The 15,324-nt window shown below is 40.9% G+C and overlaps 1 protein-coding gene across 2 annotated transcripts in view; it reads left to right on the top strand.

Annotated features, from left to right (window-relative positions):
- LOC134179096 (chromodomain-helicase-DNA-binding protein 8-like) overlaps window positions 1–15,324 on the top strand; it is a 34,321-nt gene that overhangs the window by 4,559 nt on the left and 14,438 nt on the right. For both annotated transcript variants that reach the window (XM_062645996.1, XM_062645995.1), the window contains exons 3-18: window positions 806–941; window positions 3,680–3,862; window positions 3,916–3,984; window positions 6,979–7,049; window positions 7,108–7,228; window positions 8,297–8,380; window positions 8,449–8,514; window positions 9,364–9,435; window positions 9,495–9,622; window positions 10,697–10,772; window positions 10,841–11,008; window positions 11,064–11,133; window positions 13,124–13,236; window positions 13,353–13,514; window positions 13,584–13,664; window positions 14,822–15,275. In XM_062645996.1, coding sequence (XP_062501980.1) covers window positions 806–941; window positions 3,680–3,862; window positions 3,916–3,984; window positions 6,979–7,049; window positions 7,108–7,228; window positions 8,297–8,380; window positions 8,449–8,514; window positions 9,364–9,435; window positions 9,495–9,622; window positions 10,697–10,772; window positions 10,841–11,008; window positions 11,064–11,133; window positions 13,124–13,236; window positions 13,353–13,514; window positions 13,584–13,664; window positions 14,822–15,275 — 2,054 coding nt within the window. The remainder of the gene's footprint in view (window positions 1–805; window positions 942–3,679; window positions 3,863–3,915; window positions 3,985–6,978; window positions 7,050–7,107; window positions 7,229–8,296; window positions 8,381–8,448; window positions 8,515–9,363; window positions 9,436–9,494; window positions 9,623–10,696; window positions 10,773–10,840; window positions 11,009–11,063; window positions 11,134–13,123; window positions 13,237–13,352; window positions 13,515–13,583; window positions 13,665–14,821; window positions 15,276–15,324) is intronic.

Here is a 15,324-nt window from a genome sequence, read left to right as displayed (position 1 = left end):
TGCCATCAGCAGGACAGCTGATATCAATAAGAAGACAAGTGTTTGTCTTCTTATTTCTGAGACAGATGTCTGGACGATTGGCTTTGATTTTCCTGGCAGTGGGGATGGTGGTATCCCACATCATAGTAATGTTATCCGTCTCCACAAGCCTAGCAAGATAATGCCGGTACCATCTGCTCTCCACTGGAACCTCAAAATGGCGACAAACATCCGAGTGAATGATGGAGGCCACCTGATTGTGTCGATCAGTGTAGTCCATTGGTGCCAAAGCAGTCCAGCCTTCCACAATGTGGTTGACTGTTCCCAGGCCCACACTGCAGATGCGGCAAGTAGGACTGACATCACGATGTAGAATCTTGCGCTCATAGTACTGAGTCCGAAGAGCTTGGTCTTGAGCAGCAACAACCAGTCCCTCAGTTGCAGCAGGAAGATTCGCTGCCTTTAGCCATCCGTAGGTCTCTTTCATGTCCACTATTTGTATTATTTTGTATTTTGTATTTATTAATTTTTGTTATTTATTTATTATTTTTTATTATTTATTTATTTACAATTTTAGTATTTATTATTTTTATTTTTTATTTTTTATTTATTTACAATTTTTATTATTTATTATTATTTTTTATTTGTTTATTTATTATGTATTTTATTATTTATTTATTTATTATGTATTTTATTATTTATTTATTTATTATGTATTTTATTATTTATTTATTTATTATGTATTTTATTATTTATTTATTTATTATGTATTTTATTTACAATTTATTTATTATGTATTTTCTCTTGATTGAGTTGTCGTGTGTAGTGGATCTCACAAGAAGGTGAAAGGAAAGAACCGTAATAGACGTTACGACGACAGTGACGAGGAGAGTGAGACTGAAACAGACGAGGATTCGGTTTTATCCTCCCCTGGCCTCTCGCCATCAGCCATTCCAGAAGAGGTGAGCAACGGGTATCTCTTTCAAGTGTTATAAAATGATGAACAAAGTAATATTAATTAAATCTTAAGAATGTACTGTCAATGTTATCCTGGCATTCTCTTTTGCTATGTTAAGGGATGTCTGTATTTAAAGGAGAACTCTCACCAAATACTAAAACTTGTTGAAAGAAAGATACAAGGCCTGGTATCTTCCTGCAGGAAACCTACAGTCCAGACAGCCACAGAAGCAAGGAATGGGCAACGAGTTGTTCAGACGATTCCCCGTATGTAGCACAAAGTCTTACTCTCTGGAAGTAACTACTTTAGGTTTAACCATACCAAGTGCTCCTAATGCACCCAAGATGCAGCGAGACGTGATCTATGAACTAATCTAAGAAGGGTCTCCTTTTGATGCTCCACGGTTGTATTGACACAGTCGATACTTGCGTGATAACTTTGGGGTCCCAATTTGCTTTAGTCAATAAATCACAACTTCCCACCATATGTTTCATAATCCTTACCTTGAAATGTGCACAGGTATCGGTCTTCCTGCTAACCAACAATCAGAGTTACGCTCATGCCACATACGGGTACTAAACACGCACACGCATGTAATTTCAATGCTTTATTTCTTCGTTACGGTAAACTTCTGCAGTAAACGGTTGCAAAGGGTTGTGTCATGAAGTGACAGCTTTCATCTGAGAGATAGTTGATTTTGGTGAGAGTTCCTCTTTAAGCTAGCAAGCTTGAAAGATTCTATGAGAATTTTGTAGACTAACTTGATCATTAACATTTTACATGTTGCTGACACCACAAGCCAGTGGTTTCTTTTGCTGTTCTATTCACGACTAATGGATACTGTAGTTATCTGTACAGTCAGACCTCTTTATTCTGACCACATTTGTTCTGGTTTCTGTGGGACTAGCTGTCTGTCAGATTATTGGTAACAAATACACAGTGACCATGTAAATCGGTCACTGTGTATTAGTCAGAAAGTGAGGGTGTCAGATTATGGGGTGTTGGAATACCGAGATCTGACTGTTTATGGATGAGTGTATATGCACCAAACATGCAGTACACAGGGATATGATCATTGGTGGGCTTGGGAGTAGTTTGTTCAGGAAACGATTCAATTGTTAGTACTAACTTGTAGTCTGCTGCTCTTACTTTGGACGGATTAGGTAGTAGGACATCTATTTAATGCACTACTGTGTTAACTATTTGTTAACCGGAGTCTTTTTATTGATATCTATAGACTGATATGTCTAATGTAGAATTGTTTGTGTCATGGATGACAGCTCTCTTCTCATATTGATTGGCGCCAGCTTGTTTGGCCTCTGTCCAAACCGACTTGGAACAGACCTTGTTTTGTTGTAGCAATGTAGTCAGGAGAATGTTGGAAAAAGAGTTACTTATTTGACATAATAAATAATAGGGATGACAGTATTTCCAATTATACTGGATCTAATCCAGATTAGTTTGTCATTAGTCTGTGTGTTGGTTGTGCGTGTTGTACAGTTGTAATCATGATTAGCTCGAGGCCATTCTAATTTTGTTGGTTTAGACTTGCTTTAGAGTCAGTGTCAGCCATTACATTTACATGTCAGCAATGCCATGCATTGTTAGAAAAGAATGAAGTAATGATACTATTTGCTGTACTCTTGTGTTGGCTTGCAGCAGTGCTCGTACTAGACAATTTTGAGTCAGTACTAATGACGTTACATGTTTGATGGTGTCCCACTTGTTTTTGTCAGACTAACTCGACTGTCGGATTATTGGTAACAAATACACGGTGACCATGTAAATTGGTTTAACGTGTACTTTTGTCAGAAAGTGAAGGTATGGGATTATCAGGTATGGGAATAACGAGATCTCTGAAAGTATGTAGTGATGCCCTTTTTATAACATCATAAAGTTTGATGTCCAAAAAATAGGTAGGTAGTAGAGTAAGAGTTTAGTACAGTCACACCTTGTTATTGGGACACTCGATAATTGGACACCCTCGCTTTCAGTTTCTAACGAAGTGAAGCCAATTTACTTGGGTCACTGTGTATTTGTTACTCGACAATCTGATAATCGTGTTAGAAACTAGTGGGACAAATGTTGTTAGAATAGTGACAGCTGATTGTAGTGAGATTGTTTCACATTCATTGAATACTCTGTACCAGCTCACAACCACCTTGAGATGGTTTGGTTGGAAGTGTTTGTGTAGTAAGTTGTGACTTGATATCAGTATGTCATATTGCGTCTGTGTAGCATTGCCGTTAAGAGCAACATGACTGAGTTGACTGTAGATAACTTGTGCCTTCATATGTTTGTCTCGTTCTTGTTCCATGGTCAGCCAAGTGAGGTACAAATCAATGCTACAGCACTGCAATACTTTCTCTGTGTACAGTAATCTCCCATTGTGTGCACATAGTGCAACATACATGCTAAAATCATAGGCACTTCTAGTAGGCTTACATATTAAGATTAGAGTTCAAATATCTGCAATGTATTTTGCTGCCTTTTGGGTATTCTAAGGATGATCTTGGTATGCTGAGAGATCACAATAACATGGCTTTGCATTTTAGTTTTCTACGCCGTTATTTCTAAACTGTTTAGGTTTGACACGAAGCATTGCGAATTATTGGCACATCAAGATTAAATAATGTTTTACATGATACCATGAGTTGTCAGTTCTATAGCAATACATAATAGAGTTAACATTCTGTACGTTGCTGTGTACAACTATCATGTAGTTGCTATCATTTTGTGTAGGGTTTGAGGCGTTCCACGCGCAACGTTCAACGAAAGACGTATAAGGATGATCTGGACATCCATCTTAGTGGTGATGAGGAAGGAAAGAAGACAGAAGAGCACAAACCTGGAACTGAACAACCAGAAAGTGAAATCTTACCGATTGCAGAAGATGAGCCTCCACTGCATGCTTCATATTTCTTGGTATGGAGTCTATGGTATGTTTCCAGGTTTGTTGTGGGATGTTTTTGTGGTAGACTGTTCCAGATGAGTCTGAGGCAAACGTTGTTGAGAAGATACTGATACACAGGAGATGTGAGCCAAAGGTAACATATCAGTGAGATTAGTGGAATGTGTCCAACAGGCATGTCAGACTAACATACAAGTTTATTAGCTGTGGGGCAAGTTGCTCTTGTCCACTCCTGAATTTGTTTTGTTCTGTCCTTTCCTTTGCTTGAAGTTGTTATGTAGTGAGTTACTACAGTGTCATGTAGTGGCATTCTGTTTTCACTGGCCTGAGGGTGGTATGTAAGAATGTGCACACATAAGGTGTTAGACACTGGGTGTAAAGATGTTAATTAGCTGACACCTCATGTGCTTTGCTTTTATTACTTATTTTGTCTTGTAGTAGTGGCAGGAGGGATTTTCGTGGCCAAAATACAATTACTGTGGGTAACCAAATATGCATAACCGAGAAAGTTGTGTGTGTGTGTGTGTGTGTGTGTGTGTGTGTGTGTGTGTGTGTGTGTGTGTGTGTGTGTGTGTGTTTGTGTGATAGGTCAGTCTACTGTTGAGTTGATACATAATTTACTACCTGGTCACTGACTGCATGTGCCTTCACATGTTTTTGCTATATCATTTGTATCCAAAGTAAAGTGTGATTGAATAGTGGCATATTTTAGGTAGTACAGGGCAGTTGATTGTGACCACAAGGTGTCATATAACTTGTAATATAAGAAGATCCCTGAGCTTCCACTACATTAGCTTATGTAGCCAAAGCTTGATCTTCATTTGCTGGAGCATTTTTATAGCGAGTAGTGTTTGTACTTGTTACTCTAGAGTGATACAGAGTGAACTCTCGGACTGTTTGAGTTTCTCAACACAATGCAGGATGACTAGCAAGGTTCTAGCCAGGTTTTCAGCAAAGTGTGGTGGTAGGGCGGGGCTTTCTTAAAGGTGTGTGGTCTTCTGACCCGTTATGGTTTGTCGGGTGAGTTTTTGTGACTTCCTCTGCTTATTAATAATCAACATGGGCAGAATAACTTGGCAGTTTTAAGATGGTCTTTGGGGAAAGAGAATTAGCGGTTTGCATATCAATATTTTAGGGGAGAGGTATGTTTGTATAGAAATGCCGCATCCTTATTCAATTATAATGTTTCCTCTTTAAGGCCTGTCCACACTGGCAACTTTGCGATCCAACCGCAGGGCTGTCCACACTTGCAACTGGGATCATATCGCGATAAATCCAATCCACATCGCAAGGTGGTTTCGATCTTGATTGGTTGAATCCAATTAGAAATAGTGGGCGTTACCTTCATGTACCCTACGCATGTAGTCAAAACATCTAGCACTCCTCACTCGTCTTTGTTCTCGCTCACCTTACATCACTATCAACGCTTTCCACAAGCAAAGAAACCACACGTACACATTGATTATCAGTCACGTGATATCAAGAATAAGGCAGAGGTGTAGCGTTTTCAAAGTGCAGTGTGGACGCTCGCTATCTCGATCAGATCACGATCTATTCTGGTCTAATGTGGACAGTCCTTTAGTCATCATGCTTTGTAATAAGATCTGTTGGAGCACACAACAGGGAAACAAGAGCACAGTAAATGGCACACCTGCTGAGGCCATAATTAGCACTCTCCATAAAAGGTCAAAGTGAACAATGAGTAGTGCAACCTTGTGTTTCCTATCCTTGTAGTAGGGAACACAGCCACTAATTCCAACTGGAATGTTTGTTCACATGGAGTGGTGGTCAATCCCAAAGCGTGGCGGGCATCTCATTTTGAGAAGCAAAGTGTGGCGGCCCACCACCCCTTAGTATGCCTGGCTAGAACCCTGACTAGTGCACACATGATTAGGACTTACCAATTTGTACTACCTCTTTGTAGGATAATGAGCAAGTAATGCGACAGGACCAGGCGCTAGGAGCGTTTCATTGATCAAGAACTGTGTTGAAATAGTTCTTGTAATTGGAGTTTACATGATTGTCTTCGATCTCTTGATCTCACTTAGTTTTGTCATGGTTGTGTGCATGTAGTGTGTGTGTGTGTGTGTGCGTGCGCGCGCGCGTGTGCATGTGTGTGTGCATGCACGTGTGTGTTTGTGTGTGTGTGTGTGTGTGTGTGTGTGTGTGTGTGTGTGTGTGTGTGTGTGTGTGTGAAGTTTCATACAGCAAATACATGACGTGCATTTAGTGGATAAGTTAGCCTCGAACTTCCAGACCAGAGAGAGCGCAAAGCGGGCAAACTCTAGTCTGGACCAGAACGGTACTAAAATGATTTCGGAAATAGCCTAAGCCAATCAGCATCTTAGAACTGGAATGTCGGTTGTAAAGTCTGATTGGTTTAGCAGTAATTGGTTATGCTAAGTGTACTAAAGCTGATTGCGCATGTGAAATCCTCGTGGGCACTAAGTACACGCCAGAATCGTGAATAGAGACTCTGGTGCACACACATCTTAGTTTTAGCTTCAGCTTCAGTTCTTCGATCTTTTCAAGCTTGTGGTGAGAGGACATGCCCAGCAGTGTTGCTACACCATCACCTTTGACACTGGTCGAGTGGTGGTCTCGCTGGTCGAGCAGTTAGACTAGCTAGTGTTCTGCTGCAGAATCAAAGAGTCGTTGTTTCATGCCGTCCACCAAGGTATCGCCGCAAACACGGCAGACGTTTCTTCTTTGTTCGTGAGAACTCATGCAATTTACAAATGATATGTTTGTGTAATGCAAAAGCAAAAGCACGGTATCTTTCCATCTCATTATTGAACTTGGTTAAACGATCTTATGCTGTTAGACTACAATTTAGCATCGCTTTATGATAAGTAGATCCGAAATCATTTTAGTATCGTTTTGGTCCAGACTAGAGATCGCATGCTTCGCACGTTTTCTGGTTTGGAAGTTTGGGGCTATGGATACGTGTGCAGTCTTACGCCAAGATTACATTCTGTGCTGTATTACTAAACGTAATTCAAACTTTTTCCAGGAACGGTAGTGACACACATTGCTTCTAGTTTTAGAATTGATGTACGAGTTTCCAATAATTGCTCAACCCGGGCAGTATGTGCGAGTAGTCGGCTATAAGCATTTTCTTGTTTGCTAGAACGATCCAGAAGATGACCCAGCTTCTGACGAGGAAAATGACTTTGAATACTTTGTCAAATATAAAAACTAGTGAGTTTTGCATGACTTCAGAGTGAGTTTTTGCTTTACGATTGTCTGTTCCAATTAGCTCTTATCTTCATTCTAAATGGGCATCAATAAAGGAGTTAGGCCATGGCGACAAGCGTATCATCATGAAAGTCAAACGCTATCATCAGAAACGGGCTGCCACAACTAACATCTTTGAGCTGGTGAGTAATAACAATTAGGTACAGTACAGTACACGCAAACTGACTGTCCAACGTTAGATAGACAAGCTAATATGGATAGGGGTTGATGAAATCAAAGGTAGATAACTGAATGGTTGGACTTGTATAGTATACTTCTATAGTAGAGCTTGAATTGGCATTAAAATAGTATTGGGAGCTCATTGCATTCCCACTTGTGCAACTGAGATGACAGTGATTTGAGTAGTGGACAGAACCAACACTGGCAAGACACCAAGAGAGGCGTCTTTAAGGCCACTCCAAGAAATACACTGTAACAGTATGTTAGTTTGTGGTGTATAGTTTTTCAAAATTTGATGTGGACTGTTATTATTATTGTTACCTTTACGTTACGTCTACCAAATGGATTCAATGGTATTAACTCTGAAGACAAAATATAGAGCATTGTAGGTCCATTTCATATCTACTAACATAATTTGGCTTCACTGTTTCCATATCTGTACCAGAGATGCAACAAGTACGGCAATAATGAAGTAAAGTTTTACACTTATCCATACTTCTTCACTCTTTCTTTGGACTTGCAGCAGTCTAAACACAGGATAGTACAATCTAGGGATTGTACTACTACACATGCATAATAAATAATAACTTTTCTTAATTTGAGATAAAGATCATGGAGACGGCGACGTGCAACTAATCCATTTCTTGAGTGGCCTTAGCTACTACTCACTCACTCTGCTTGCTAGCGAATGATTAGGACATGCTGTATTGAAGTGTCATGGTACGGAAATGTGTACTAAAGAGCGTGTTTGCGAGAGACTATATGATGGTACAGTAATTGACTAATCTTGGTTAATAAGTGTAGTGATGGCTGATACACTTCACTTCTCTGGCAGGGGATCGTAGGATATGACAGGGAAACAGACATAATGAAACAAGAAGATAGTTGTTGAAGACAGACAGACAGACAGACAGACAGACAGACAGACACAGACAGACAGGCAGACAGGCAGGCCACCAGATGAATATAAGTAGCCATGCCACAGATTGACATTGTTGTAGAAGGGTACAAAGCATTATGTGGTTTTATAGGCGGACGAAGATGAACCGTTTAATCCCGAATATGTAGAAGTAGACAGAGTGCTGGATGTCGCAAAGCACGAGGAGAATGGCGAGGTTGGCTCACTTTACAAATTTCAATGTTGCTCTAGTCAGATGACTCATAAGTTGCTCGTGTTTATCAGATGGTCACTCATTACCTGGTGAAATGGAAGAGTTTGAACTACGAGGACAGCACGTGGGAGCTTGACGTACGTGTATACTGTTGCTTGCCATAGTTTGCATGTGGGACAGTGTTGGGCGATATCACGATATATGAAGTTTGTATGTATCCAAGGGTTTCTCGCATAGTTCACACGTAAACGTTGTGAAGCACACGCAAACAGCCCTGTCCATAGTAGGTTCACTAGATGGCTGCCTTGAATCAACGCCAGCATCATGTCCGTAGATATCGTTGCCAAAGCAAACGTGACAATACCAGTCTGGCAGTTTGGGTTGGAGAGCAACGAAGACGGCAAGCCCAGGCCAACTGATGCAACGATATGTTGTGCTTGCCATAGGAAGTCTCTTTGCAAGAGCAGCTTGCAACTGTCACAAAATTTCCCACTGCTGTCGAAACTAGCTAGAGGTATCGAACCATTTGTGCCACTAGCATAGCTTCAGAGCAGCTGTTCAGTACATCAGGGAACATTGTCACTCCTAGACGTAACCGACTGAAACCAGATCTGTAAACAGACTAGTGTTTTTGTTGAGAAGCCTTTAGCCCAACTGTGGGTAATAGTTACGTATGTGTGATGACACACATCTTTGCAAGATCAATGGAGTCATTGTGAGGACACTGAGATGCAAATTTGGTGTTGCAAATAGACAATATATCGTGATACCGTTGACTGGCTGACTAAAACTATTGCTCGTGAACTTTTTTCTGATATCACCAAACACTGATCTGGGATTAATTGAATATAGTTAATCTTTATTTGTTGGCTAATTCAGGTAATAGTTGTGTATTACATTACACATTTCGATACTCCTGTTGTAGTGATTTGCCATACTACACATTTTTCACAAGTGCATCTGCGTCATTGTACTGTTTCTTACAGAAAGACGTTCCTGATGATAAGGTGCAGCTATTTTATAGACTTCGTCGAGTTCCTCCGCCATCTGAGCAAGGAGTGAGATGGACCTGTTGTCTGTCTCATGGTTTGTGTTGTTTATGTTTAATGACTGTTAGTTCAAACCGAGACCGTATCCCAATGTATGGCGACCTCTCCTCGAGAGTCCGCAATTCAACAACAGTAACAAACTGAGAGACTACCAACTGGAGGGTCTTAATTGGCTGTTGTTCAACTGGTACAACTGGTGAGTAGCCAATGTCATTGCTGTGAAGGAAAGACACATAGTAGACGATCATCTAAATTAGTATGCACCACAGATTAGTCACTCTTGTTGAGGCCCAACTTGGGGGTTGTGGGAAGGTGGTGGCAAATTTGTAAGTATTAAAAAGGCAATAGTCAGGTAGCAGACAGGGTTAGGGTTTCTGTGTAGCGACGTTCTGCTGTAGAATAGTTCTGTGGTTGTGGTGTGATTTGTGTGTGCATTTGTGTGTCTGCTTGTAAGTCACACGTAATTAGAAGGTAATTTCTGGTATGAACTCGTCAGTGAAGGTTTTGATTTGCCAGCTGCTTTGTGTGCTATTATTGCTCAGATTATTGACATGTTGCTGTCACATGAATCACATTAAGAGTGGACTGTTTCTGTAGGCAGAATGAAGAGAATGCTTACAAACAAACATACAGCATTTTGAAGTCTTGGATAGCAAGGAGCAATCAATTGGGTTAAGAGAATTTCTTAACTCAAATTGAAAGCAGCATTTGCTGAATGTGAAATAATGTTATTTATGTATATGCTTGGCATAGGAGGAAACAGTCTACCTCTATAGTCTACCTCCCATCTGGGAGCGCAGTAACTCTATAGCGTCGGTGTACCTCAAACATGTACATGGCATACCTGCTACAGTTACCACGAGTATCTTACCACAGTTTCTGTGCTTTTCCACTACACGTATATGTGGCACCCAGACGTGGTTGACAGATTCCGATGAGCTTCGATATTTTACAATATGAAAGTGGCCTCAATCTCTCTAAAAAATCTTTATAAATGATGTAATTAATATCAACTGGCCTTGAATTGTGATTTTTACTTTGGAGCAAACTGATTTATTGTTGTCTTTCGCATATAATTCTGTTTTTCTTTTCTTCGGCATTATCTCTTCTGTGTATCTGAAACTTTGGTTTACAGATGGTTTCAGCATGTCGAAGGATGAACGATTAATTAATGTTTTGTGTGTGTGTGTGTGTGTGTGTGTGTGTGTGTGTGTGTGTGTGTATGGCTAATATTGACACACCAGTCTTTCAATCGCATGTTGTGTTTCAGTCAAAACTGTATCTTGGCCGACGAGATGGGTTTAGGCAAAACTATACAGACAATAGCTTTCCTCACTCAAGTTCAGGTGTGCTGAGTAGCAATTGTTGTTTTGTGTGTACGTGTTGTGTGGGATGGATTATGGTTTTCTTGCAGGCAACAGGAGTAAGGGGTCCATTCCTAGTTGTTGCGCCATTGTCCACGCTTGCTAATTGGCAGAGAGAATGTGAGACGTGGTCGGACATAAACGCTATTGTTTATCATGGCAGTCTACAGAGTCGTCGCATGATTGGTGACTATGAGATGTATCACAGAGATGAAAAGGTAACGTATTGGATGTGAGGTTGGTGGAGGTTTTGTCTTGATGGGTTGTTGTTAGGGAAATCTATTGGATGGATTGTTCAAGTTTGAAGTGATGATTACGACTTATGAGATGGTCAAGATAATGGGTTAGTGATGAGTCATAGGAAATGGGACTTTGTAAAGTCACTTGACTGTTCGGTGTTGTGTTTGTGTCTGTGTCTGTGTCTGTGTCTGTGCATGTGTGCGTGCGCATGCGTGGGTTTGTGTGTTGTGTGTGTGTGTGTGTGTGTGTGTGTGTGTGTGTGTGTGTGTGTGTGTGTGTGTGTGTGTGCGTGCGTGCATGTGTACATGCATTTGTGTGTGTGTGTGTGTGTGTGTGTGTACATGCATTGTGTGTGTGTGTGTGTGTGTGTGTGTGTGTGTGTGTGTGTGTGTGTGTGCACGCATGCATGCGTACATGTGTGCGTGTGCACACGTGTGTATCCAATCACAAAGCAGTAGGTGTTTAGTTGGATGTAACAACCACTGACAATGTACAGACAGTCAGTCATATCCTTCAATGTTAAAGGAGTACTGTTCCGATTGCCCTCGGACTCCAGAAAGTCGCGCTCACTTGAAAAAGGGTCATTTTCCAAGTCTAGTGAATATAGAAACTTGTGGTAAAAGTTAAGGATAGGTAACTATAAAGCACGAATATGCGAAGTGTGGTAAGCTATAATAAAGACAATTGAGTCTCGTTGCCCTGCTACTGCGTGTTTTGCGCCAAGTCATGTGTCCTTAATGTTCACTTACAAAGTTAGACTGTGCAAGATGTGGCAAAGCCATGGCAGTGCAAGAAGAGTATCTGGACGATGTTTTGTGCCATTAAGAAACGAGAAGCGCATCTAATAAGTGAAGAGACTCTCAGAAGGCTGATTAACATGAAAAGACAGATACAACTGCAGACGTACAGCTTGGTGATCGACTTCATGCTACGTTTCTATCATGTTTCTAGCATGTACCACGTTTCTAGGCAATCAAGTTAGCCTCATTCTATTCACCAGTGTTGTAGGACATGTCTAGACATGGTCAGTTGTCGTCACATTTACCCTAGTCTGTCTTTACAAAACTGAACTTGATTCAGCATTCAGGAGAAGCTAGGAGAGTGTTGACTAATCAAAACCTTGCAAACAGCACGATGTAACTGTATAATGACAAGGCTTGGGTGTGGCAGTAAACATAGGCATAAATCTGCACATTTCACCGGTTCGCGCATCTCTGACTCTGCGCTCAGCAATAAATGTTTCTTGTCACACATCAAGTTGGGAAGTTTGCCGCTCTCTCAAAGCAAACTTGATAGCTGAGCATTATGCTAAGGTTAGAAAACAAAAACGTACGATGCGGTTTTCCGAATAACATCCAGTAAGCGTAGGTTTCGTTTTACCGCTTCGTGTAAACTTTGCTATTTGCTTAGGCAAAAGTAAAACTTGCTTTCGTGTCACAGACTTACTTTCAATCGACGGCGAAAAGCACACTTACGGTGATGGTTCGGCTGTAGAACGAAGACACCGTGTCACGTGATTGTGTGGTGACGCACGTTTCTGTGTGTTTTTGCATTGTGCAAGCCCTTTTGTACTGTAGTAAGGCCTCCATTCATAGAAAGAAAGACGGAGGAATGTGCGAAAGACCAAGCGATTGCAAATCGCTCAAGACGATCATGTGGAGTCTACAACGTACGAACGACTGAGTTGCTTATGAACTTACCTTGTTCTCTTTCACTGTCAGAGTTGCCTGAAGCGTCTAGACCAGTCTCATGTGTGTTCTAGTAGTTGGCCTCGGAAAGGAAGACCACAACACTGCGCTGCGAAACACAGCAAGCGTTTAGTCCGCAGCCCAAGGCCTTAGCATACGTTACCGTCTACTGCGCGTGCGTCAAGGTTTGTCCTTATGGTTTTGTTGCCCCAGAAGTTACTAATCTTCTTTGTTTACATATACAATTTCCTCGTAAATTGATATTAGTTGAATTTGGTGTCAGTCACAGTGGTTGTTCGTTTTTTTATCTTAACTGAGTTTTGAGTAGTATTGCTTTAAAGTTTCGTTGCTTGTTTGTTACAGTTTGTGAATGATGTTTGATGTGTGTTGTTGTACTTCTTTCAGCTGAGATTGATTTTATGCGTCTCATTCCATGGAGAGCTGTCATTGTGGATGAGGCTCATCGTTTGAAGAACAAAGCATGTAAACTGCTTGAAGGCTTAAACTCCCTAAGAATGGTGAGACATCATAATCTCAAATTAGAGTTACTAATGGTAGTAGCCTTTGACAGTTACGATTAGCTATTCATTGATGTGGTTACTATTTCTCTATTATATTACTTGCCGTATATTAGGAACACAAAGTGCTACTGACTGGCACTCCACTGCAGAACAATGTCGAAGAGTTGTACAGTTTGCTCAATTTTTTGGAGCCCGTTCGATTTAGCAACGAGGATTGGTTCATGCACGAATTCTCTGATCTCAAATCCGAATCACAGGTTGCCAAACTCAAGCAGGTGAGCTTATCTTTTCCCATCTAATGTTTCATATTGCAACTCTGAGTTATATTTATCACTGTCATGTAGGTGTTGAAGCCGATGATGCTGAGACGACTAAAGGAAGACGTCGAGAAGAGCATTGCAGCCAAGGAAGAGACGATTATTGAGGTAAACTCACCACTTTTTTCTTCTATTTCAAGATAACTGGAGGTCGAGTGTGATAGCAGGCATGATGTCAGAGTTAATCAAGTTTTTAGTGTTTTGTCATATGCTGTATTTCTGTTGATACTACTGGTAGTGTCTGATGTCAATGCTCAAATTGTGCTCCATGCTTGAGTAATGAGCGCCTCATATTGACCCTATAATGAAACTAGGCAGCACTTTGAGAGTGCAAACCTTCACCACTGCAGTTCAGTTACCTTATAATGCCAGTAATGGTTGTTTCCATTGTAACTATTTGATCTTATCGTGTATGGATATCGTTTAAATACTTATTGGATTAATGCCCAAGTGAATCATTCCTCTATCAAAGTTTTATCATTCTGCCAAATTTTGTGAAAATGTATTCACATGTGAGGTGGTGTACAGTAACTTGCCTTGTCACCTTGCAAGTTGCTCTCATTCACAGTGCATGGCAATGATTGTATTCAAGAGGAGCCTCGTGATAAGACATGAAACGGAGATAGCACCAAACAATAAATACATAACCTGAGGCTGAGGTAATAATTATGATATCTGATTAGGGCTCCACTGGGGGTAGCATTCAAACGCAGTTACAGACATGCAACAGATCAGGAATATGATTCAAGTGAGAGAGAAAGTAGCCAGGATACATAAGAGTGAGATTAGATTAGTTTGATGTTGTTAGATGTTGTTTGTGTTTTGACAGAATGCAAATGAATAAAACACCAGAGTGTGTGCTTACGAAACAATAATGCCCCATACTCGCATAATGCCCCACGTGACAGTGAAAACTAATGTAGTGCCGATACTATTCACAGAAATGTGGTATCACCTGTACAAGGTCTTAGCAAGTGATTCTCTGTTAGACTTGTTTGCAGTTTTATTCCTCTTGCGTTTTAATTCTTTGTGTAAAGCAAGTAAAGATGTTAGTTTTATACACAAATAGTATTGAATGTTACATTCACACTGTAAGAGATTTAATGTGTGTGCACGTGTGTGCATGAACACACACACACACACACACACACACACACACACACACACACACACACACACACACACACACACACACACACACACACACAGACGCGTCAAAGTCTGTCAGACGGTTTTTTGATATGTGATTGTTTCCACTGTTGTAGGTGGAGCTGACGGCCGCTCAAAAGCGTTACTACCGTGCCATCCTAGAACGCAATTTTACCTTCTTGGTGAAAGGCACGGCCAGTGCGTCAAGCCTTCCCAGTCTCATGAACATCATGATGGAACTGCGTAAGTGCTGTAACCATCCTTTCTTGATCAACGGTGCCGAGGAGAGAATCATAAACGAGTTCAACCACAATTTGAGACCCGGCCATCGAGACTATAAATCACCTGCAGACATCATGGTGTTGTCATCGGGTAAACTTGTTCTCATCGACAAGCTGTTACCGAAACTGAAGTCAGGAGGACACAAAGTGCTCATCTTCTCGCAAATGATTCGCTGTTTGGATATCCTTGAAGATTACCTGAACAGTCACGGTTATTTGTATGAGCGCATTGATGGACGTGTAAGGGGATCGATGAGACAGGCGGCAATCGATCGTTTCTCTCGACCAGGCATGTGAATGTGTGATGTCAATGTGGTGGAAGTGTTTCATATGTTTGT

Source organism: Corticium candelabrum, chromosome 4 (genome assembly GCF_963422355.1).
Source record: "Corticium candelabrum chromosome 4, ooCorCand1.1, whole genome shotgun sequence".
Lineage (NCBI taxonomy): Eukaryota > Metazoa > Porifera > Homoscleromorpha > Homosclerophorida > Plakinidae > Corticium > Corticium candelabrum.
This window is presented reverse-complemented; position numbering and strand designations above follow the sequence as displayed.